Raw genomic sequence first — 26,825 nt, 5'->3', positions numbered from 1 at the left:
ATTCCACAGTTTCACGATCCTCTGAGAGAAAACATTTCTTCTCATCCCCATCTTAAATGGGAGACCCCTTATGCAGACAATTCAAGTAAGCCGTGAGCCTGAGGTAAGGACTGAAGTGCAGGCATCCAGGGACTGTTACAGAAACAGATGTTATTAGGGGTCTAACACCTGTATTTGGACCCCAGCCTGAAATTGGGTTGTCATGATTATAAGCATTTTTTTTTATTCGTTCATGGGATTTGGGTGTTGCTGGCTGAGCCAGCATTTATTAGTCATCCCCAATTGCCCTTGCTTAGAGGGCATTTACGAATCAACCACATTGCTGTGGATCTGGAGTCACATGTAGGCCAGACCAGGTAAGGACGGCAGAATTCCTTCCCTAAAGGACATTAGTAAACCAGATGGGATCGGCAATGGTTTCATAGTCATCATCAGACTTTTACTTCCATATTTTTATTGAATTCAAATTCGACCATTTGCTGTGTTGTGATTTGAACCCAGGTCCCCAGAGCATTACCTTGGGTCTCTGGATTATCAGCCCAGTGACAATACCACTATGCCACCACCTCCCCTTCTCCATGCCCCCTCCCCCAGCACGAGCCAATTTTACTCCGATAATCTTCTGACTCAGAGGTAAGACTACTACTTGAGTCAAGCTCTCACCTGGTAACAAAAGCTGCATTCTAAGTATTTTGCACAATTAGTGATGAATAGAACAGAGTTGAAACATTTAATGTCTCTTGATTAAATCTTGTGAATCTTTTCTGTTTCTTACCCAGGTGCCACTGCGATCTTAATTCCACGTCTTGATTTAGTGATTTCATTTGTTGGAGCAGTCAGCAGTAGTGCTTTGGCCCTCATCTTCCCCCCTTTGCTGGAGATCATCACTTTTTCTGGAGAAGGAATCTCTCTCTGGTTACTCCTAAAGGACATCTTTATAGCATTGATAGGAATCATTGGCTTTTTGACTGGAACATATGTGACTATTGTGGAGATCATCTACCCAGAGACAGCATCAATAATTAAACCCACGACTGGTCCTTCCATCAACTTCAACTCTACTGTACTGAGTTCTTGGGCCAATAGTTCTAGCTTATGAGCGAAAGGTACTTTAGAGCTGCTACATTTAGAGGAATTGTGGAAATGATCTACAACTATGTACTTTACACAACTATGGAGTGAAAATGGAAATACTACATTGTGTATTTAAGCTCTTCACTGCAATTCCAAAGCTCTTACACACTAACATGTAAGACATAATAGTTGTTGAGAATCTGGTTTTAGCTGCTTTGTAAATTCTTTTTGTTTGTTTTGAAAATTTTCAATACAAGGGGCTGTCCTTTTTTCTTAACATACATTTTTTGCCTCCTCTCCTCTCCCACTGATGGGTGACGTAGGTTGTCTTGCCTAGTATCCCTCCTTCCATGTGGGGAAATGCCTTTCTTCTGCTTAGCACCTCTCTTAGCTAGGCTGAGATTAGGAACCCAAGAGTCAGGAAGTTGTAAACATGAATCAATGTAGTAACATTCCTTGGTGCAGAGCATGATACATTTCATCCTTGTGCTTGTGTCTCATTGTTTTATCCATAGCGATTTAAGTCATGTATAATGCAAAAACACATTGATTTTGATATAGAAAATGGGATGTAGGCATTTGATCATGTTCTCACAAGACCATTACAGTCCTCCCCTCTGATTCTGTCATTCTGTGAACTAAACTGTATAATGCCAGTCCCTCCAGAGCATTAGCACAAAAGCAGAATACTCAATCCAATATTAAGTAACTGGTGAACTGAAAAGGATTAGTATGATTAAGATTTTGTTTCACTTCAAACGTGCTCTGCTGACCTCCTCTTCTGCCTAACTTCCCCAAAATAAAATGTAAATGAAATTTGGCAACAAATGAGATCGGAGTCTATTCAGTAACCTTCATGTGAATGCCATAAACTCAAAGCTGACCTGCTGTCAGCCCAGCGGCTCTAGCTGAAACTTGCAACACTCCAATTCTTAGGCCTGTGGTTTGAACTCAAGGTTCAAATGACATCCGGATCTTAATATTATCAATTGGAAAGTTTTCAGGTTCTTACTTGGACCCCAAGATGGAGCATGCAATAGTGGTTCTAATGTGGGGGGGAAAGGTGGAAATCTTCAAGGAATTGTGTCTTATCCCATGTTGTTAACATTGATGCCACTCACTGAGCTCCTCAGCTTCATTTGTCTCATCCAGAAACCTGAAAGGAGGTTTGAAGACAAGAAAAGCAGGAAAATTTAAAAGGAGGTATTAAAGCAAGTACAATCATAGACTAGACCTGCAATTCTTTAATTGCGCCCTAGTTTTTTAAATATGAAACACAAATTTCTGGCTTCTTCATTGATTTGTAATCCATATAAAATCCTCCTTTATCGATCCAAAAGACAGTTTAATAAGGGGAGTGTACTATGCAAAAGGAAGCGAAAAGCAAGCAAAATGTAGATTTCTGTATATAAGTATAAAAATTTTAATTGCCAAGAAGTAACAATCTGTAATCTAGTTGTAGTTGGGACTCTCTGACACCCAGCAAGATAGTCTCATCTCTAGTAAGAAAAAATAGCAGATATTTGAGTGCGCGCAACTCTCTCATATCTTGAATAATGAGAGTGAAATTTAGCTAGTTTGGAAATAAGACAACGTGGAGACATCCACCTGCTTAAGGATTCAATCTATGTCATATTTTTTACAAATAACATGTATTTCTTCAATCTAAAACCCATCCACAGCAGTCAGGAAGAAGGCTGCACCAGAGTTATTTAAATAGATTCTCAGTTTCATTCAGGTAAGTCTTTAGTTTGTGATTTTAGACTGCCTGAGGACTTTTAGGTCTATTTCTGCCTGTGTTGACTGCTCTAGCAGAGTTCACAAATTGTGGCGAGTTTATTGTGGAGCTGTAGAACAATTTCTGCCCAGGGGCTGATGAGGAAAGTTGCTCTGACAACACGGGTATGTGGATCAGTCTGCCAGTGGTGCTGTGGAAGGAGGAAGAGATGAGCTAGAGTGCTGAGACCAACAGCAACCAACAGCTGGAGAAGTGGGTATATATAGGAGGGGAGGACACAGGAGGCCTTACCACATGCAGGTCTACAGTAACAGGGCGTCTTATATCTGATAAACTAAGGGACAGGGTGTCCAGTGGCCTTGCTTCACTGGGGATCCTGTGACAGTACCATGTCACCAGCACCAAATACAGCCCACAATCGGTCATATCCTCATTGCCTGTGGCTCCAAATGTCTATGCTCAGGATCACTGCAACCTGCAACAGATGACATTAATAGCATTGGTCAATTTGCAGTGCATTTGAGCATCAAACAGGTGACTAATGTGCTCTGCACTAAACAAAATAAATTCATCACTTTCCTCAGTTGAGCAGGAAAGCAGGAAGATGGGGCTCTGGTAATCACCAGGAAACAGCATTCCTCCAGGTGCAGGGCAAATTGACCCACACCCTAATAGCCTTGTATGCTCCATATAAGGAAACTGGAATGTACATGAACAGGAAGAACTTCCACTGACTCAATGCCAGAAACTCAAGCATAGAGACAGAAGAGTGTTACCTCCATAGTCACTGTACGGAGCACCAGTTGAGCAAACAATTGGGAGCTTGAAGCAAAGGTTCCACTATCTGGATAGATGTGGAGGCGTTCTATGATATAGCCCTGAGAGAGAGTCTCCAGTATCATTGTCATTTACTGCATGCTCCATAACTTTGCCCTGCAAAAAGAACAACTCTTGGACCACCTGAGGGGTTGGGGAGAGGGGGTGGAGAAGTGTTGGTGGTGCAGGAGCAGGAAAAGCAGTAGAAAATCAAGATTACCAAGGAAGGGCAGGAACCACCAGTCCTACCTGCTGCCAGAGATTTATAGCGAATGCTTTGTTTGAATCATTGCCATCCTCCTGCACCAACAGTCTCTCCTACCATCAGATCCAGTCATTGCGCCCACCAGATGAATGTCTTCCGTTTCACCATCAGCATGGGATTCGTTGCCTTTCATGGTCAAACACACACCAGTCCAAAGAGACAGTGCACAGGAACAAAGTGGACCAAAATGGTTCAGTTTGTCCAACAGGTAAGAGGTACTTGCTACTTGTATGGATGAGAAGGACCCCAGGGTGGATGAGCAGACTCACCATGGCACCATAGTGAAAGAAGCCATTCAAGTGGGAGAAACAAAAAGGAATTTGGTAGTGAAAGGAGAGAGTGAAGTCAGGGAGATAGATATTATTCTCAGCCATAATGGGAGCTCTGAAGGTTGTGTTGTCTGCCCAATGCCAGAGTTAAAGACATCTCCTCCCAGCTGGAGGAGAACTTGGGATCCAGTTGTAGTGGTCCAAATGGGAACCAATGACATAGATAGCACCAGGGATGGCATTCTGTTAAGAGAGTTTGAAGAGTTAGAGTCCAAATTAAAATGTAGAACTTCAAAGGTTTGTTACCTGAGCCACATGTCAATTGGCATAGGGTCAAGCAGATTAGAGAATTAAATGTGTGGCTCAAAGATTGTTGTGGGAGGAAGGGATTTTGATTCATGGCATCAGTAGTCAGGGAAGAGTGTGGAGATTCTGTTGGGATGGGGTCTACTTAAACTGGGCTGGGACCAGTGTCCTGGCCAATTGTATAACTAGGACTTTGGAAAGGGCTACAAACTAACTGGGGGGGGGGGGAGTAGTGGGGTTCAGGTGAAGGGAGATTTAGAGATCAAGAGAAAGGCCGAGGCATCAAAACAATGTAGCAATGTGGGGAAAGACAAGCAGATTGGGAGAGGAAGAGATAGAGTGTTTAACATGAATTGTACATTAGTGAATAAGATAATTGCAGCAAATAATAGTAAAAAGATTAAATTAAATGTTCTCTATCTGAATGCATGAAGCATCTGAAATAAGATGAATGAACTAGTGGTGCAAATAGAGGTAAAATGCTTTAGATTTAATTGCCATTGCAGAAACATGGTTACAAGGGGATCAAGGTTGGGAAATAAATATTCTAGGGTATACAATATTTCAGAAAGACAGACAGAATGTCAAAGAAGGAGGGGTAGCCCTGATAGTAACGGATGGCATAAGGTGAGAAAGGATCTGGCCTCAGAAGATCATGAAGTAGAATCAGTATGGGTGGAAATTAGGATAAGCAAGAGTCAAAAACGCTGGTGGAAGTAGTTTATAGGCCCCCAAACAGTAGCCATATCGTTAGAGCATTAAAAAATAAATTATTGGAGCTTGTAACAAAGACAATGAAATAATTGTGATGGGCTTGAATCTCCATATAGATTGGAATAATCACATTGGCAAGACTGGTCTAGAAGGTGAGTTTGTAGGATGTTTTCATGACAGTTTCTTACAGTCATACCTTGTGGAGCCAACTAGTAGTACTTAGATCTAGTATTTTGTAATGAAGCAGGGTTAATTAGTAATGTCATAGTAAAAGATCCACTGGAAAATTGTTACAATAATACATTCAATTCCATGTTAAATTTGAAAGTGACATACTGCAATCACAAACAAGAATCTTAAACAGTCAGTACGAGGGGGAACTGACTAAGATTGATTGGATAAATAGACTAAAAGGTATGGCGGTAAATAAATTGCAGGAAACATTTAAGGAAACAATTCAAAATATTCAACATAAATGCATTTCAGTTAGAAAACAAAAACTCAGCAAGACAGGGCCATCTGGCTCACTTGGGAAGTTAAGGATAGTATTAGATTTTTTAAAAAGAGACTTATAATGTAAAGAACAACAGCAAATCTGAGGATCAAGAGTCTTTTAGCAACCACCAAAGGACCACCAAAATGCTGACAAAAAGGGAAAAAATAGAACGAGAGTAAACTAGCTGGAAATATAAACACAAGATCGTAACAGTTTTTCTAAGTATATAAAAAGGAAGAGAATAGCTAAAGTAAATATTGATCCCTTAGAATCAGAAACGGGAGAAATTATCATGGGGAGTGAGGAAATGGCAGAGGTATTCAACAAATATTTTGTGTCTGTCTTCAGAATAGTTGCATGCCAGAAATAGAGGGTAACCTAGAGACAAAAAGAATGAGGAAATTAAAATAATTAATGTCAGCAGACAAAGTGTATTGGAGAATTTAAGGAACTAAAATCTGACAAATCCCCGAGACCTGTTGACTTACACTTTAGGGTTCTAAAAGAGATAAATCCGGAGATAGTGGATGTGCTGACTATGATTTTCCAAAATCCCTTAGATTCGGGAGCAGTCCCATCAGATTGGAAGTTGGCAAATGTCAGTGGCAAGTTATCATTTATCAAGTTATCATTGTGCTCTGTCACAGCAATATATAGAAGATATATTCCTGTTTCAGAGCACAGCAACAAAGACCCATCAGAAGAGTCTTATATTTTGATGTAGTACAATTATCGGTACAAATTTGGTTATCAAAATAAATATGAAATGTAAAAAGATGTAACTAGAAACATAAGATATTGCTATCTTTTGAATCCTCCTGAATAGCTTTCATATTCTTATATTTTCTTTCTTACAAAGACCTTCCCACACAGATACATCTTCAAATGCTTCATTGGTTGTGTGTCTCTGGTGACTTTGTCATCCTCCTTCAACAGTTGTACAGCTAGGTTTAATATATTATACTATTTCATGTCATACTAAGAAAACACTGATGTGAACTGGAATGAAAATGGATATATCGTTTCTTCTGGTTCATTCTCCTTGATCTTTTTTAAAGGCTTCATTACATATTGGCACTGGCAGCTAACTGAATTGTTTACCTGTAATGATCTATTAAACATTTACTTTTAACCTGATGAGGTGTCAGGACTCAACGACAGGCTAGTCTATCACAATCATGCTATATATTGTTGACCTGTTTAATCAGATAAACTGCTTGTGTCTACAGATCTCCGTAATATGATGGTGTAATAATAGTGTACTGTTGCAGATAAAGTGCACTATATCTGATATTTGATAAACTCTTTTAAAATGATTTAATGTGTTAGAAGACTTTTTTGTAAAATATTTTTGGAAAATTTCAAATATATTTGCTTTTGTAAAATTTCATAATTAGAGCTGTCATTTTTTTAGTGTTGCAACATCATTACAATAAACGTTTGCCTATTCACAGAACTTACATATGAGACACAGATAATCATTTTTGTTAGATCATGGTTATAGAAGTTCATTTACTTAACTACTGATTATTGAAGAATGTGAATTGAGATCCAAAACCAACCCAATCCAATCCAAACAAGATAAATAGTTAGTTGAAGCTAAAATTGAACTGTTACTATTTATGTTTGGCTCCAGATGTTTATAATAAATATGATTTTTTTTCAAAGTTTACCAGTGAACGCATTAAGCTTGTAGGCTTTGCAAAGTAATGATAGTAATGATAAGGCAGGAAGCCAGTAGGTAGGGAATGGGGATTATGATTCTAAACATCTGTACCACATCCCTGAAATGTCCACAATAAAAGCACAAGACCCTTCAGACCCTTTCCCTTATCCTGCAACTGTATGGAAGTTATAAATAATTTGTCACATTTGAAGTGTGTCTTCAAATTCTGTTGAAGAGAAAGACAGCATAAATATTTTGCTTTTTAGAGGTGGAAGGTAGGTGATTGCATTTATGTACTCAAAGGGTCAGTTTTGCATAGAGGTTTGTGGAATGTCAATACTGAGGGGAAATAAAGTTCCAGCACAATTCAGGGGAACTAGTCCAAAACCTTCCCACCTCATTTTCCTCCACTGAACGCCTCAAATCTTCCAAAATCAGGAATTAACTGGGAGAAAAATCTAGTCATGAGCTAATGAATAGAAAGTTATGAAGCTTTTTTTAAATACAAGCAAACGATTGCTACCCAGTGTACATAATGTCTTTAACTTTTGTTGTTTGGAAAAGATCTAAATTACTTTAAGTCCAGAGGTTTTTCCAGTACTCATCCCTCCTGAATGGCCATTCCTCATTTCACAACATTTACCTTCTTAAAGAAAAACTGAAAATACTTATCAGGTCTGGCAGCATCTGTGGAGAGAGAAAAAACAGAGTTAACGTTTCATGCCTATGACCTTTCAGCAGAACTGATGCTGATGCTGATTATTTCCAGCATTGTCTGCTTTTATTTTACATTTCCAGCACCTGCAGTATTTTGCTTTTGATTTACCTTCTTAACCCTGTTTGTGCAAATTATTAGCCATTACCCACAATATAGTGAATGTAATGTTGACCGGGGGTCACCGGTTACAGTTATTGGCTTAGTACAAAGAGGAGAAGAGTCAATTCTCTCTTAACTTTCAATTCGCTTTATTCACAGTGTTAGATCATATACATAAAGCTTGTACGTCTGGTTAGATATAGACATGCAGTTTGCACAGGTTATACAGTTTTATACCCAAACTAGGATCAAAACGCACATTCACTAGGTTTCTCTGACACTCCCTGAGTGGTCACAGAATATAAAGGCTAATACCCGAAAAGGAGCGAAGACGCTGGCCAGGTGTTCTGTTCTCTCTCTCTTTCGACGTCATCTCTATGTTGCTGATGTAGGTTCTTCCAAATCCACGATGGTCGGTCTCCGGAGTCTTCGCTGGCTCCATGCCTGAGATTCTTCATTCTTATTCCAAATCTTATCTCTTCAAGCTGTGCTGTCTGTCTCCTGTTGGTTTTGGCTTGCTCGCCTAGTCCGTGTCTTCTCCTTATTGGCTCTGTCCCAAGGACTTAGGTAGCATTACCTCATTACTCCTTTTCTAAATAAGGACTTGTGTCTTATCACATCTCCCTTGTCTTTCACGAAACTTAGCTAATTCAAACCAGTTCCAGCCAACTCAGGCTACTTCAGTTCAAAAGTTGCTTTTGCCTATGTGTCAGCAGTTTGGAATAAACTCAGTAGTTTCTGCAGCCCCTGGCCAACAGTAAGTTAATCATTTGGGCATATAAGATGAAAACAACAAGTGTTAAGTAAACCTGATTTGTAAGCCTGAATAATGAATCTAGTCCTTAATTCATACATAAACATCATTTTCCATGTTTACTTACCAATCTTTCCAGCAGTTTGCTAGATTGGTTATTGAACCTGATTCATACTTTAAACTTAATTGGCCCTTACTAGCATCTTGTTGCACAATTCTAACATCCTGTGGATTGTTTTCTTTCTTTCATGTGATGTGAGTGTTGTTGACAAGGCCAGCATTTATTGCTCATCCTTAATTACCATTGAGAAGGTAGTGGTGAGCCATCTTTTTGAACTGCTGCAGCCTGCAGAGCAGATACACCTCCAATGCTGTTGGGGTGCTGTTACCACAAGCATTATTTTGTTTAAGCCATCCAATCAATTTCAAAACAGCCAACCTCACTGACACCCTAGGACTGTTTGTGGGGTAATGTATTTTTATTGACAACTGTGATCGGAGTGAAGTTATGGATGCCTGTCCACCGTCTACAGGACACATGTCAGGAGTGTGATGCAATACCCTCCACTTGCCAGAATGAATGCAGCCAAAAACACTCATGAAGCTTGACTCCATCCAGGCCAAGTCGGCTTGCTTGATTGGCACCCATCAACCACCTTAAACATTCACTCCCACCACCACAGAAACATAGTGACATCTACAAGATGCACTGCAGCAACTCACTAAAGCTCTTTCAATGGCACCATCCAAACCTGTGACCCCTACCAACTAGAGGACAAGGGCAACAGATGAATGGGAACACCACCACCCTCCAAGCCACATACCTCCTTACCAACATCTGGGGGCATGTACCAAAATTGGGAGAGCTGTTCCACACACCAGTCAAACAACAGCCTGACATTGTCCATAAGATATGATTCTGAGAGTACGACTATGTCCCAACCTCCACCATCACCACCCCTGGGTATGGTCTGTCCCACCAGCAGGACAGACCCACAATATATGGTGGAAGAGCAGCATTTAGGTGGGAGGCGGTTGCCCTGGGAGTCCTCAAAATTGACTTCAGACTCCATAAAGCCTCATGGCATCAGGTCAAACATGGGCAAGGAAGCCTCATACTGAGCACCACATACCATTGCATTCCCCCTGATGAATCAGCATTCCTCCATGTTGAACTCCATTTGGAAGAAGCACTGAGGGTGGAAAGGGCACGGAAAGCACTCTGGCTGGGGGCCTTCGATGTCCATTATCGAGAGTGACTCAGTAGCACCACTATTGACCAAGCCGGCCAAGTCCTAAAGGACATAGCTGCCAGACTGGGCCTGCAGCAGGTTGTGAGGGAAAAATCTACTTGACCTTGTCCTCATCAATCTACCTGGCTCAGATGCATCTGCCAATGACAGTATTGGTAGGAGTGCCCACTGCACAATCCTTGTGGAGACAAAGTCCCGTCTTCACATTGAGGATACCCTCCATCATGTTGTGTGGGGCTATCACCGTGCTAAATGGGATAGATTTCAAACACATCTAGCTACTCAAATATTGGGCATCCATAAGGCACTGTGGAGCATCAGCAGCAGAATTGTACTCAATCAGAATCTGTAACCTCATAGCCATAGCCCCCACTCTACCATTACCACCAAGCCAGTGGATCAACCTGGGTTCAATAAAGAGTACAGCAGGGCATACCAAGAGCAGCACCAGGCATACCTAAAAATGAGGTGTCAACCTGGTGAAGCTAATACATAGGACTACTTGCATGCCAAAAGGCAGAAATAGAATGTGACGGGCAGAGCTAAGCGATTCCACAACCAATGGATCAGATCTAAACTCTGCAGTCCTGCCACATTCAGTCATAAATAATGGTGGACAGTTAAATAACTCACTGGAGGAGGCGGCTTCACAAATATCCCCATCCTCAATAATAGGGGAGCCCAGCACATCAATGCAAAAGCCAAGGCTGAAACATTTGCAACAATCTTCAGCCGGAAGTGTTGAGTAGATGATCCATCTCAGACTCCTTCTGATGTCCTCAGCATCACAAATGCCAGTTCGATTCACTCCACATGATATCAAGAAATGGCTGAAGGCACAGGATACTGCAAAAGCTTTTGGCCCTGACAACATTCCGACAATAGTACTGATTATTTGTGCTCCAGAACTAGCTGCACCCCTAGCCAAACTGTTCCAGTACAGCTACAACACTGCATATACCTGGCAAAGTGGAAGATTGCCCAGGTATGTCCTGTCCACAGAAAAAAGGACAAATCCAACTTGGCCAATTACTGTCTCATCTGCCTACCTATTCTCAGCAAAATAATGGAAGGTGTTGTCGACAGTGCTATCAAGTGGCACTGATGCTCAGTTTGGTCTCCATCAGGGGCACGCAACTCCTGATCTCATTACAGTCTTGGTTCAGACATGGACAAAAGAGCTGAACTCAAGAGACAGGGTGAGAGTGACTGCCCTTGATATCAAGGCAGCATTTGACTGAGTGTGCACCAAGGAGCCCTAGCAAAACTGGAGTCAATGGGAATCAGGGGGGAAACTCTTCGCTGGTTGGATTCATACACAAAGGAAGATGGTTGTGGTGTTGGAGGTCAAGCATCTCAGTTGCAGGAATTCCTCAGGGTAGTAGTGTTCTAGGCCCAACCATCTTGAGCTGCTTCATCAATGACCTCCACTACATTATAAGGTCAGAAGTGGGGATGTTCGCTGATGATTACACAATGTTCAGCACCATTCACAACTCCTCAGATACAGATGCATCAAAATGCCATAAGACCTAAAACATTAAGGCTTGGGCTGATCAGTGTCAAGTAACCATCAATGCCACTGTAGGACTAATTTTAAAGAGAGAATAGAGGAAAACAGTACTGTAAATTGTAAGGGGGTAAGAATCCCTTGCAGAGTCTCACATAGGTTCGGAGGTGTACTCTGAACGAACAGGGATTAGAAAATCGATACCAAGCAATGTATGAAAACAACAATTTTTATTTGACAATAATAAACAATTATTAATGATTAAAAGAAAATGAAAGGAAGATAATGTTATTAAAATGAAAGGAAGAAAAGAGCACTTTATATATTTTTATATATATATATATATTACAAGAAGGAAGAAAAACAATTTTACATATATACTGTACATATTATATTACAGGTACATGCTATATTACAAATGTTAACCCCAAATTGTTCTGTTCAAGACAGCTCTCCAAAATGGTAAAACAACCCCAAATTGGTGCGTTCATAATAGCTCCCCAAAATGGTAAAATTCCCCTTGGTTCATACATCACCAAGTCTCTGAATAACTTTACATGTGTGCGCACTTCAGTCAGTCATGCCATTCACGGCCCTTCCTCCCATAGTCTTAAGCGATTGACTATTCCACTCTGGCTGCAGCAGCGAGTCCTGGAAGCAGTGTCCCTTTAAGCCAAATTTCTGGCTCCATTCCAGTCTTTTGAAACTTTATTCTGAAGTTCTCAAAACAAGAGTCAAGAAAACATGAATCCTTATCAATTCTTCCTCAGGCATTGCAAGGCCTCATAGACTTTGCCATACTCAGGTTGATTAAGTATCTTTTGATGGTGTTTCTCATCTGTCATCAATCAGGTTGTTTGTCCATCAATCAAACTCCATCTCCTGATTCCACACCATAGTTGACCACCCCATGTGTAAGGCTATTTATTGTCCTAGCATCATGTTCAAGCATCATCAGATGCAGTGAGGAAAAACACTTCTGATGAACAAAAGAAAACTTTTATTTTAGTATTCTAGCTTGAAAAGGGAAACAAAGATGTAGACCAAATACTAGCTGTGAATGGCCAGTATGAAAAACAAGGTCTTGGGAAAACATGTCTCCAGTTAACAATATTACTACTGATTACAATTGATTATTTAACTTAATCAAAGCACAGTCACACTTCATTTTAAATCAAGGTCTACAAAGTAACTTTAAATATTCAATACAGACTTAAAATCAAGTGCAAAGCAGAAATAAAATGCAAAAATACAAAATTGCAAAAATTATTGGCTGCAGGCCTTGTGCCTACAGCCTCCTCCCCTTTAAAATACAAATTACCGCAGTATTTTATATTCAAAATAACTAATTATGACAAGTGCTAGGCAATGATCATCTCCAACAAGAGAGAATTTAATCATCTCCCCTTGACATTCAATGATATTTCCATCGCTGAATCCCTCAATATCAACATCCTGGGGATTACCATTGACCAGAAAGTAAACTAGATTAGCCATATAAATACAGTGGCTACAACAGGTCAGAGGCTAGGAATCCTGAGGAGAGTGGCTCATCTCCTGATTCCCCAAAGCCTGACCACCATCTACAAGGCACAAGTTGGTAGTGTACTGGAATACTCTCCACTTGCCTGGATGACCGCAGCTCCAACAGCACTCAAGAAACTTGACACCATCCAGGACAAAGCAGCCAGCTTAATTGGCACCACATCCAACACCTTCAACTCCAACTGACAGACAGTAGCAGCAGTGTGTACCATCTACAAGATGCACTGCTGGACTCACCAAGGCTCTGGGACAGTAACTTTAAAACTCCCAATCTCTACCATCTAGAAGGACAAGGGCAGCAGATGCATGAGACCATCACCACCTTCAAGTTCCCCTCCAAGCTACACACTATCATGATTTGGAAATATATCGCCATTCCTTCACTGTCACTGGATCAAAATCCTTGAGCTCCTTTCCTAACAGCACTGTGGGTGTACCTACACCATATGGACTGCAGCGGTTCAGGAAGGCAGCTCACCACCATCCTCTCAAGGGCAATTAGGGATGGGCAATAAATGCTGGCCACATCCCATGAAAGGATAATTTAAAAGAAAACTTATTGCCTTAGCCATTGCAGCAACGGCTTCCCCATTTCCAGGTCATGAACTGTACTTCCCGAATAGCAGGCCTTCGGTTCCTCTTTCCCAGTGCCAATCAATTAACATCTACCTCTGGGTTTGCCATCCAATTAGGGAAAGTGGGTGTGAGTCGCTTACTGTGAGGTAGAAAAGAGGGGGAAAGTGGATGGAAAGCATGGAAAGGCAGCATGGAAGCATCACTGGAAATAATGCTGGAAGCAGTGAGGGCTTGCAGAGAGGTCCTCCTTCCAGCGAGTGGCAGGAGGAGGCCAGCTAGCCTCACTGGCCAAATTGGTTTGAGATTCCAGAGGAGGTGAGCAGCAGGACTGTGGTGCTGAAGATGTGGATCCAGTGCCATCATTGTTTCAATGACCTACAGAGGTCTGGCAAGGTAAACGGCCTGCAGCTCTCTGCTATAGCTGTTACCCTCTCATCTCTTTAGCAATTTTCTGCACAGCTATCATCGGAGCCACACACTCTGTTGCCACACATACTCATTTCTCCCCAGGCTCCTCCTCAAGTCTCCATCTTAGCAGACAGCACCAACCAACAGTTGGTACCCGCTCGCTCCTTGAGTGCCTAATTGTCACCCCTCTCAAATGTCTACCTCAATCCTTAGCAATCTCTTAACTCCTTACAGTCCTAAGTCTCTGCCTTTCCTCATTGCAGGAAAATGGAGCCCACAACTACTAAGAGATGCAGAGGAGTGGGCCACCCTCATGGTTATGGAGGAGGATGTCCTGGAGATCGGCAAAGTGGAAGCGGTACAGGTGCTTACCTTTGTAGAGATGAGGGTGGCACAGAGACCTGAACTGCCACTCATGCTGTGTCAATGTCATCAGTACAATAACATGACCTGTATAATGCAAATTTGGAACCTAATTTTACCTACGTGCTGAACTAATGTCAGTCTTTCATCTCCTGCAGGCGTATTGTCAGAGCTGCACCAGGAGATGAGGGATGAGGCAGTGGGGTTTTCAGAGGAGGAGCATCAGTCTGAGGAAGGATCTTCACATGTCTCTTATGCACCCGCACCCTCCACCAGATACATGCACCTCAGTGGGTATTGCATCACAGCTGTGATAGCTCAGACATTGGTGCTCATGACCACCTCTATTGAAAGAGTGGCCAAGTTCATGGAGAGTCATACATGGCAGTCCAACAAGTGGATGTTGTCCCACACCAATGGCCTGAATGCTATGGCTGCCACTTTGCAAAACATTGACCAAAAAATTGCATTGATGACTGAACACACACTTAGCTATGGCCAAATGATCTCCTGCTTTTGGTTACCAGTGAATTGCAGTGCCCTGAGAGAGAAGAGGGAGGCAGGAATGACAGCAATGGAAGCACTTCTTAATGTGCTCCCCCTCCTCTCTACTGTCATGGCCCTTGCTCTCAGCAACTCTGACAGAGGTGCACACTCTTTCTTCTCCTCCAATGACCAGGACAGATGGAGCAGTCTTTGGCAATGCCCTTACAGGCTCCAAAACCCAGAGGACTTCTGCCACGGGCATATCATGTCACAGAGCAGGGGAACAAGCAGCCTGCCTCTGTTATTTCCTTCTCGGGTATAAATGTACCAAGCATACACAAGGATTTGTGGAACAATATTGTAAATTGTTTATTTGAAGATATGACTATATCCAGATATTACTCACTAGAAGGCTAAGTAAATATGGCACATGGTTTCTACCCTGCTGCTTACAAGTTGCTTAAAAGTCATGGGACTAATACATCACATCCTGTCAATGTGGTATTGATCAACAGTAATTTAAGGTATATTCTCTTAAAGGTGTATGCACATCCTATCAAAATATCCTCCTGTTTTCTAAACTAAAGGTTTACCTTTAAAGAATCAAAATCTTCACACGAAAGCAAAATAAAATAACATTGTGTCTGAATGTACTTTAACACAGGGGAATAACTTTACAAGTCTCTGAAACATATTGGTGGTTTGCTTATCCATCCAGCTTTAATTATGGTGATCTTTGCTGGAGGCTGCTCTATGTTTTCAGGAAGTTGGTCAGGGTACTTTGTTTGTGTTGTGTTATAGACTGTGTTCTAGTTGAAGTAGGATTATTTAGTGTACCTGGTTGTAGTATTGTTCTGATTTGACATCTGTTTTGTCACACTGCTGTGCCATTTGATATTGGTACTTGATATGACCTTGCTGACCATTTCTGTTATTTCCCAAATGCCCTCAGTTGGGTGTTGGACTCGAATTTTCTGTCTGATGTTCAGGTTGGGTAATTCACATGCATCTTTCAGCCTCCACTGTTTTCCAAGAAGTGCATCACATGTTCCTGGGAGTATCACGGAGTAATGACCGGGGAGGTTTGTACGCACTTTTCTGCCAAATAGCAATTCCCACAGTGGTTCCGCAGTGTGATGAAGTGTGCACATTCAGAATGGGGTATATCTCTTTGGTTCAAACAGTGCCTTGTAACCCATTGGCTGGTGATTGGCATTGCAGAGTTAGGTAATCTTCTCCCAGTGTAAACACAGGGGGAAAATATTATGGGGCTAAGGGGGTGGGGGGGGTGGTAGATGACCCACCACCCCCAGAAGCAGAGTTGGCATGGAGCTCACCTACTCCACATCAGCCTGCCACACAGCCATAACACACTGCGGGTGGGCTAAATGGGGGCAGTGTGGGACACCCGCCCCTCACCGGGGTGGATGTCCCGCCCTTAAACAATCTGATTGATTGGCAACCCCATCAGTTCCGGCAGTGCTAAGAACACTTCAGTGGGCACTGCTGGGATTACAAGCAGGAAGAAGAAGGCCCAATGGATCCTGGAGACAGGTAAGTCTTGGGTAACAAAAACAGAATTACCTGGAAAAACTCAGCAGGTCTGGCAGCATCGGCGGAGAAGAAAAGAGTTGACGTTTCGAGTCCTCATGACCCTTCAACAGAAATAGGTGAATCCAAGGAAGGGGTGAAATATAAGCTGGTTTAAGGTGTGTGTGTGTGTGTGGGGTGGGGGTGGGGGGGGAGAGAAGTGGAGGGGGGGGGTTGGTTGTAGGGACAAACAAGCAGTGATAGAAGCAGATCATCAAAAGATATCACAGAAAACAGAACAAAAGAACACATAGGTGTAGAAGTTGGTGATATTATCTAAACGAATGTGCTAATTAAGAATGGATGGTAGGGCACTCAAGGTATAGCTCTAGTGGGGGTGGGGGGAGCATAAAAGATTTAAAAATATTTAAAAATATTGGAAATAGGTGGGAAAAGAAAAATCTATATAATTTATTGGAAAAAACAAAAGGAAGGGAGAAAAAACAGAAAGGGGGTGGGGATGGTGGGGGGAGCTCAAGACCTAAAGTTGTTAAATTCAATATTCAGTCCGGAAGGCTGTAAAGTGCCTAGTCGGAAGATGAGGTGTTCCTTCAGTTTGCATTGGGCTTCACTGGAACAATGTAGCAAGCCAAGGACAGACATGTGGGCAAGAGAGCAGGGTGGAGTGTTAAAATGGCAAGCGACAGGGAGGTTTGGGTCATTCTTGCGGATAGACCGCAGGTGTTCTGCAAAGCGGTCGCCCAGTTTACGTTTGGTCTCTCCAATGTAGAGGAGACCACATTGGGAGCAACGAATGCAGTAGGCTAAGTTGGGGGAAATGCAAGTGAAATGCTGCTTCACTTGAAAGGAGTGTTTGGGCCCTTGGATGGTGAGGAGAAAGGAAGTGAAGGGGTAGGTGTTACATCTTTTGCGTGGGCATGGGGTGGTGCCATAGGAGGGGGTTGAGGAGTAGGGGGGTGATGGAAGAGTGGACCAGGGTGTCCCGGAGGGAATGATCCCTACGGAATGCCGACGGGGGGGTGAAGGGAAGATGTGTTTGGTGGTGGCATCATGCTGGAGTTGGCGGAAATGGCGGAGGATGATCCTTTGAATGCGGAGGCTGGTGGGGTGATAAGTAAGGACAAGGGGGACCCTGTCATGGTTCTGGGATGGAGGAGCAGGCGTGAGGACGGAAGCGCGGGAGATGGGCCGGACACGGTTGAGGGCCCTGTTAACGACCGTGGGTGGAAAACCTCGGTTAAGGAAAAAGGAGGACATGTCAGAGGAACTGTTTTTGAAGGTAGCATCATCGGAACAGATGCGACGGAGGCGAAGGAACTGAGAGAATGGGATGGAGTCCTTATAGGAAGCGGGGTGTGAGGAACAGTAGTCAAGGTAGCTGTGGGAGTCGGTAGGTTTGTAATGGATATTGGTGGACAGTCTATCACCAGAGATTGAGACAGAGAGGTCAAGGAAGGGAAGGGAAGTGTCAGAGATGGACCGCTTGAAAATGATGGAGGGGTGGAGATTGGAAGCAAAGTCTGGGGTCTTGGGCAGGGAGGATTTGGGCAGGTTTTGCAGGGTGGGGTTGCGGGTGGCAGGGGGGATCGGGGGTGGTGTGTTTAATGCAGCGGATGGGTAGGAAGAAAGGAGAGGTTCTATCTTAGGGGGGGACCATCCTCCCGATCCACAAAGGGCACCCCCAGAAGATAGTACCCTCCCCTTCTTTCCCACCCTTTGAAATTTTTCTTTTAAAAAGCAGCCTGCCCACTTCTGCCCGACTCCCCACACCAACCATTTTATGATTTCAGCAGTGTATAATTGGGGTCAATTGGCTTGTTAACCAGCCCCATTGACCCTTGATTATTTATTTAAATATGGTGGTCGGACACCGTAATCGGCAACCACCTGCCCCCTGTATTATGGGTGTGAGCTCAGGGGTGCACGGGAAAGTGGTGGGGTGGGCCCCATCCTATTTTATGTGCCCTCCCACCAAAATAATACCTGGCGAGGGCACGTAAAATGCAATCCAGGGTTTCCAATGTGCACCTTGAGTTCTGTGGTCCTTGTCACCATGGACAGTGACCAAGGACAGGTCCTTGCACACTGGCAGGCCTCTGATCACTGGACCCGTGGTGCCCACAATATAAAATATCTGAGATGACCAGGGTTAGTTTTTATGGCCACATTTGAGTGTGATGCACCCCAGGGATGGAATCATGGTATGCCATGAATTTGGCAGAGGCTGGTTGAATCATTGCTTGCCACTCCTGTGAGTACATACATTTCAGTGTATAAAGTGGAAGGATGTTTGCACCTACAGTAGTATCCAGTTTTACATATAGGGCAGAATTTTACACGAGCAGGGTTTTAAGGTCCAACAAAGTCAATCGACTTTTGAATGGCCACATTTTGTGGCCCCGCCCCTACCATGACAGGGCTGTAAAATTCCGCCCATAGATTATGTTGACCCTTCATCTACGGGCATATAATCTGGAAGGTGGAAAATGCTTCTGTTGACACCACTGTGCCAATATATTCTTTGATGTTCACCTTGATGAATGTCTGCGTACTTTGTGTGTTGATGATCTGATCATCCTCATCACCTGACCATATAGCTTGGCTAGATATTTTGTGGATCTGTCTTTATGCTATTTGGTACACGGTCTTGTTTGGTTAGAATGCTGTTCCTGTTTGACCTCTGTTTGTGGCTTTTCATGACATGAAACCACTTGTTTTGGCCTTTGCTTTCTGCATTGGTGCTTCCAATGTCCTCAGGTGCCATATGCCTTGTATACAGTGTTAAAACCTGGGCATTTTCTAGGTGCATGTATGAGGCCACACTGCCCTCATTGCTCACTAGGCTTGCTGTATTGGCAATTGTGGCAATGGTGGACAAATTGCAAATAACCTGTGGACCCCATCTACCCATTAGTAAGGCTTCGTGCTTGCATCTGCTTTGTAGTAGTGCTTCCATGGTGTAACCTTAGGGTTGGTCCAAGATGCTTCCAATCGGATGGATGCTATCACAAGCTCGATTATTCTTTCAGCCAGCTCTGCTGCTGTAAAGTTGCAATCATGCCCTTTGTCTCTGCATCTAATTATGAATTGATCAGTGGTGTTGACTGAAAGATATGAATTCCAAGTTGTGTGTTCTGAAGCTGAGCTTCACTCATAATTGTTCTTCGAGTGTTGCCCATATTTTTTCTACATTTTTAAGATCGGACAGAACTGACATGTTCAGCCTGTGGAGGCTATCATTGCCTTTAGCAATTTTAATTTTAACGGATTGTTTAACTGATTCAGAGAATACAGCTCAACATGTTGTTGGGATAAAGTAAACTCAGATAGGAGATCTAATGCCTCAAAATTCAGCGTTGAAAATTTTGTGATCATCTTTTAGTTGTCTGGAGCTTTAGGCAGCTATGCAAGTTTCTTCCAGCTCTTATAGAGTTAATTTAGTTCTTAGTTCCAGTACCATTCGTGGCCACTGCCTGAGATGGTGGCACTGTTGCCTTCTTTGTTTTCCCCGGTTTAGCTCTAAGCTCCACCCACAAAATAGTAATTTTGATATAAAATGGAGCTGCCTCCTTCAAAAGGTGAGTGAGACAGTGGAGAAAGTTTTTTTTCAATAACCTTCTTTTAACTTTTAGGTGCTCTTACTGGATAATTCTTCTTCCCCGTCCAGTCTGCAGTATTTAGCTTCAGCATTAATAAATTCTTCTGTCTGTGGAGTTCTACTGCAAGTGAGATCACCTAGCGTGTACTGTTTAATTTCAGTCCCTGCTTTAACTTTGCAGCAGTTAGACTTTTACTAATTAAGCTCTCCCAGATTTGAACAATCTTCCCAGTAGCTGGTGCCTGCTGCTTGGAGCAAGGTGCAATCCCAGAATGAAGGTATGTGTGTAAAAGCCCTATAAAGCTACAGAATCCTTATACATGTTGAGTCATGATATTGTTTCACTTTCACATCAACTCTTCCGTTCTGTTGTACATGAAGGATTAAGGTTTCTATATTTTGCAGCCAAATTTTCAAAAAAATGCAGTAACATTGCCACCATGTTACATTCTTCGCTTTGACATGAATGTTATGAATGTTCTGATCATACTTAAGGATTGGTGAAACAATATGGGTTCTTTATTTGAAGATAAGACTATATATAGATAGTATTCACTAGGCAACTAAGTATTATACATCTGATCCTTACCCTGTGCTTCCAGACTGCCTACAATTCATGTGACTAACACATCACATCCTGTCAATCTGGTATTGATTGACAATAATTCAAGATATGCTCCCTTAAAGGTGTATGCACATCATATCACAACAACCCATAGCTCTGCTGAAGCTACAGGCATACCACCACATAAGAGAAAATTGAAGTGATAACGGTCTTAGCTACACAAAGGAAGTCAAGTGGGTGCTTATTACATTGTTACTTTCACATAGATTATGTTTATTTTAATAGGCCATGCTAATGACCTGATAATTCTCTTGGCATTTTTTGTGCTTCATACCAATTGAGCCAGGGCAGGTAAATGCCAGTGAATGACCCGAGACTCATTGATGAGTATATAATTTCAGGAATTATGTAACGGGTGGACTCCTGTTTACATTAGCAGGCTTGGTGTTGGGTGGAATGCTAGCTTTCACAGTGGTCTTGATACATCAGCATACTTGGCTGAAGAATGCCTGTATATGGGTATCCTAGGCTTCTTGGGCATGCAGTTATCAATGACACTCCAAGATGCTTTTGGGCCTCCTTCTCCAAGGCTGTCGGGTTCTCTCCATCTTCCTCTGGTGCCAGCTCCAGCCCTCTCTGAAGTGCCAAAATAATTTAGTTTAGGCCAAAGGAGCTGCCCCTCTTAGTGCAAGCCTTTGACTGTGGCTGAGCTCAGGCTTGCCGGTTTCATCCTTTATAGTTCTAATATTGGATGTAAGTTAATGCCAACCCTCCCCACCAGGAACAGTCTAGGAGCCCACCATACACACTGACCACACCACCACCACCCCCCCCCACTTCCCCTAGGCTTGCCTGACTGGTCCAGCTGAGACTGCCCTACTTATCCTCTGGACCTCCAGTGCTGTTCTCCCCCAGGACCTTCTATAGTCCCAGCAGTGACTACTGTTCCCAGTGGCACTGCTGGATCTGATGAATGTTGCAGTATCACTTTAAGAGAATATGCAAATATTATACTCGCCATCGCAGAACCAGAATGTAAGAAACATGTGACCAACAGGCTGTATTGCTGTTAGAGTTCGTGGTGATTGTTGTGTCTGTTGAATCCATAGAGTAGACCTGTTTGTTGAGCTCAACTGTAACACATATATGTATAGTTCTAGTCTTCAAACAAATAGAACCTACCTATAACTTACTGACTCTGTGCGCGTGATTGGTAAGTTTGCATAAAGAAGCTAGAAACAAAACAGAGACCAGCCAGCTGTCTATTTGGTCAGCAGCTCTTGGAGGCAGACTCTTCACCTCCAAAGGCCCAGGAACCTCAACAACAGGCTGGTAATTACCTGATTGGGATTTAATCCCCTTGGGGCTCCTGGAATTGGCCATGCTGGGCCTGCCACTGGCTCCCTGGCCACCACCATGACCATTAAATTCTCTCCATTCTGTTGATTTCAGTTTTCAATTACTTCCTGCGGTGCGTCACCTTTCCCAAGCTGCTGAGTTGCAGACACAGCTTGAGACCAAGCTTGAACTGTTGGGAAAGAGGCATTGGATGCTTTAAATGGCTTTTAACTGCCTTTTTAGATCCGTCAACTAGCTTCCGGCTGCAGCCTCAGTGTTCCCTACTGTACTTGCAATCCGCCCCTGGGCAAGTCAGGGGATGGTACCACGTTGGGATCTCACCTGATGTCATTTCCCACCACAGCCATCCTCAATCTCCCCTCCAACATCCAAGGAAAATTCCAGCCATGGAATCAGGTTTATGGGAAGGGGCAAGACTAATGATTCTTTGTCACTTCTTTGACAAGCAGTTCAGTTGCTTGGAGCTTTTAATTGTAGGTTTAATTTGAGCCACCTGTGCTTAACTCACTAGTCACTTTGAAGCCAGGAAAGAGACTGGGCTAAATTATGACTCATAGTAGCAATAAAATGAATCACGTTTCAAGAATCGGTTGAGGGTTAACTGTTGAGAAGTGTCTCAGTTGCTTTGATATTTCAAGGATAATAGTAAAAATTGTAATAACTGTAAATAGATTGGGATAGATTTTTATTGTCAGCATTACTAGTACCCAAAGCTTTGCAATTCATCACACAGTCCACACGAACATTTTCTTCCCAAGAACCTTGAAGAAATGAAGTTGCTTGGTGTTCTCATAGGTCTCTCTTCATTCAATCATGGAGTCGTGTAATCAATACTTCTTGATTTACCTTGTCTTCCTTTTATTCTCTTTGACCTTAATCTACAATGGATGTTGGACATTGATCTTAGTTTTTCAATAACAATTTTAGAAATCATGATTGTTATGTGTAAAAAAAGGTGACAGAATGATTCGGCTTTGGAAAACAATTTTGGTCAGAATTTTCAAGTCTTCATTGATTAGTAAGATAGGCCTATGACTGGGGCAAGCTGCATTTTGGAAAACAGAGAAATTGAAGCAGAAAGGATAAAAGTTTTTGAAATCTTCAAATATCAGTGGTGTTACTTGGGAGACGGAGCATGAAGTTGAATTTAGAGCATGGAACATTTGATTTCTTACAGGATATTTCTTGATCACCTTTTTGCCATTCAACTAATTCAGTACACCCTCACTTAAAGTTGTGGTTGTGTTCTGAAAATCACGTTAAGTGAAGCATAGGCTTCCATAGGAATCAAAGTTGAAACTGTTGTTATCTTCTGCAGGACATCCTTATCAGGAAAAAAAAACATTAAAACACGATACTGTGCCCTGAAGGTTGAAATATTTTCCATTGCTAAATTCCTACATTGGTAAATGAAAAAACTTTTAAAATAAAATATATTTTAAAATATCAAAGAAATATATAACTTTCTACTGTCAACCCTGCTCCCTAATTCTCCTGGTCACTGCAAATCCTTCCCCTCCCCAACCCTCCGACTTGTGGCCTCTCCCTGTCCCAGATTCACCGACATGTGGCCTCACCCACTCCCTGACCTCTGATATGCTGCCTCTCCCAGATACTCTGACACATGTCCTCTCTCCCTTCCCAATCCTCTGACTTGAGGCCTCTCCCCATACTCAACACTCCAGTTTGCAGCCTCTCACCCTCCTCCTGCCGATCCACCATGTCACCGAACCTCCCTCTCTCACCACTTCCCTCTCTTGAACCTGTCCAAACTCCAGTTCTGACCCAATGCCAGAGTTCTGGGGTTGTGAAAGTACGAGTCCCAACAGTGCAGATGTGCTGAGCTGGGGCTATTATGATTTAAGTATTTTTTTTTAAATGTTCCCGCTTGGTGCTTTGCTGTGAGCAAAGGTTCTGGAGATGTGCTGCAAGGCAGGATGAGTACCTTTGAGTCATTTAAAAGCGAGGTAATTGGCTAGGTGGGTAGGATGGCTAGGGTGATAGATGGGGGGTGGGGGGGTGGCAGGTGGGGTGGCAGGTGGGTAAGGTGGTTGGTGAGCAGGGTGTTTGGTGGGTAGGGTGGTTAGTGGGTAGGGTCGCAGGTAGGTGGGGGCCATTAATTTGAATAAATTACTTTCAATGGTTTAATGGAAATGCTTTTAAGTTGGTTTGTTAATAATCATTAATCATTATCCTTTTTTTAATGCATAAAAGGAAGAATTTGAGCTCTAGAATAAAGTTATTCATCCTGGAACTGACTTGATTTAATTTAGTTAAAAACCTTTTGACTTTATGAGCATTAAATTACAAACCAAGCTTTTAAATAGTTCAGGGTGAGGATTTTCAGTTGAGAATGGCAGGTAGAAAACATTACATGCAAAGTAAAGAAAATGTTTTTCCCAATATTAATGTGGAATACTGTGAAGCAGGCCTGTGTGTATGTTGTGTGCGTGTGACTTAGTTAATTAGACTGAAGACAGTCAGACTGCAAGGCTTAAATCATTAAAGGGTTAGGTGTAAAAGCAAGCATTTTGAAGTGGAGATGAACAAGCTAAGATGTGATGAAGTAAATATAACATGAATAGGAATTTGTATTAGGAGATAAATGAGGAGTTGAATTTTAACTGTTAAATTTTGAGAGAAAACTAAAAGGAAGTTTTACAACTGGCAAAGATAATAAAGTAATAAAGCAAACTTATTAAGTATATTTTCCCTGAAAGAAGTGGCAATAAAGACAACATGAAATATTTTTATATTCTATATTCCAAAGAAAGTTAATAACAATGGGTTTAAAGATGAAAGAGATAAAAAAAACATATTTAATGAAAAATTAAATGCTGTATGGGTGGTGTAGCTATGTGATATCTTGAAGGCTGTGCTGTACAATGACAGACCTGTGAAGTAAGCAGTCTCTAACCACCCCAGAAAAGTGTTTGTTATTTTTCTAGAAAGCAAGGTTTTGTTGCAAATCTTGGATTTCCATTGTAGAGGGAGAGAGAAGCCTGTGAAATACCTCCCCTATATCAACAGTGGGTGTCTTGTGATAATATTACTGGATTTTTTTTAATAGATTAAGAATCTGTAGCGATTGTTGCCTGGAAAAGGGTATTTATTTGAGAGACTAACTAAGTTGAATTTTTTGGGAAATGTTATAAGACTGAATTTAACTGTGTAACTGTAATATTGTGTGTTTAAGTTTTCTTTTCTTTTGTTAATACATGTTTGAATTTAATATTTAAAAATTTCCAAAAGTGGTAGTGGAATCTCTACTTCTGACTTCAGTGCACATACCTTCTCATAATAAAAATACAAGCTGCAAATCACTGTGATAGCTTGACAAAGTTTCCCTTTTGGGATTTGGTCAGCCCGTCAATTACCACTTGCCATATCATAACAAAACTGGGGGCCCTTTGCAGGATTTTTAAAAAAATCCTTGATTGGCTTGGAGTTGGTGAATTTGAAGGCTACAAGTGCAAGAAGGACTCTGACCTCAGGAGTTGGTGTTCAGGGGTTTTAAAGTGGTTGGACTATAAGATTACTTTGCTAATTTCTAAGACTTTTCTGGGAGTGGAAGACTGGTTTACAATAAGTAACCAAGGCTCAGTTAACAGAATTGGCAGATAAGTTGCAGTTAAGATTAACTACAGGGGTGAGGAAAACAGACATTGTTGAAGTAATAGCACAGCATTTGAAATTGGAAGGAATACCAGAGAAACCATGTTCTCCAAAGGCTTAGCCACTTGAATTAGCTAAGATTCAGTTGCAAATGAAAAAACTTGGATTGGAGGTGAAAGAAAAAGAAAAAGCAAGAAGGGAAAAGGAAGAGAAAGAGAGGAAAGGATAAGAGAACAAGCATTTCAAAGGGAGCAATTGGAAAGGCAGGAGTGAGAAAGAAGACAGGAAAGGGAATTGGAAATGGAGAAGATAGCAAAGGAGGAAAGAGAAATGGAAAGAGAAAGAGAATACCAGCTTAAAAGGCTGGCAGTTAAAACAGAAGTACCAGAAGGTGGGGAAGAACTTATTTCCAGACCAGAACTCAGTGGGGAGATGTTTAAATTTATACAAGCTCTCCCGACGTTTGAGGAGAGGGATGTAGAGACATTCTTTATTTCATTTGAGAAGATAACTCAGCAAATGAAATGACTAAAACAAATCTGAACATTGATTTTACAGAGTATGTTGGTAGGCCAAGCTCATGAGGTACATGCATTGCTGACAGAAGTTCTTCTGGAGAATATGATGCAGTAAAAAAAAGGCTATTCTGAGTGCATATGAATTTGTTCCTGAGGCATGCAGGCAGAAATTTCGGAATGTAAGGAAACAGCCTGGACAGACTTACATTGAGTTTGCGAGAGTCAAACAAAGTAATTTTGACCATTGGATACAGGCATTAAAGGTAGAGACAACATATGCAGCTCTTAGGGAAGTAATTCTTTTGGAAGAATTTAAAGATTCACTTCCTTCAGTAGTTAGAACATATGTGGAAGAACAGGGGGTTAAAATGTCTAGGCAAGCAGCAGAGATAGCTGATGATTATGACCTTTAAATCCGAGAAGGATAGAAAGTGGGAAGGTGAAAGGAAGGCAGGTAGTCAAGGAAGAGAAGGGACAGTTGGGAATTCTCAGAAAATTTCTCCTCAGGCCAGAAAGAAAGTTGCTGAGGGTGGAAGTGACACTTGACTTAAATGTTTCCATTG

The 26,825-nt window shown here is 42.0% G+C and overlaps 1 protein-coding gene across 4 annotated transcripts in view; it reads left to right on the top strand.

Annotated features, from left to right (window-relative positions):
- The window catches only part of slc36a4 (solute carrier family 36 member 4), a 450,045-nt gene that overhangs the window by 318,947 nt on the left and 104,273 nt on the right, over positions 1-26,825 (top strand). For 3 of the 4 annotated variants that reach the window (XM_041199221.1, XM_041199220.1, XM_041199231.1), the window contains one exon: positions 780-6,994. The exons of the other annotated variant lie outside the window; for it this stretch is intronic. In XM_041199221.1, the coding sequence (XP_041055155.1) occupies positions 780-1,099 (320 nt within the window). In that variant the 3' untranslated portion in view covers positions 1,100-6,994. Of the gene's footprint in view, positions 1-779; positions 6,995-26,825 lie in introns of those variants that run through there. 4 annotated transcript variants of the gene reach the window in all.

The sequence above is a fragment of the Carcharodon carcharias genome, chromosome 11 (genome assembly GCF_017639515.1).
Source record: "Carcharodon carcharias isolate sCarCar2 chromosome 11, sCarCar2.pri, whole genome shotgun sequence".
Taxonomy (NCBI): Eukaryota; Metazoa; Chordata; class Chondrichthyes; order Lamniformes; family Lamnidae; genus Carcharodon; species Carcharodon carcharias.
The sequence above is the reverse complement of the archived record's forward strand: the minus strand, read 5'-3'. Positions and strand labels throughout refer to the sequence as shown.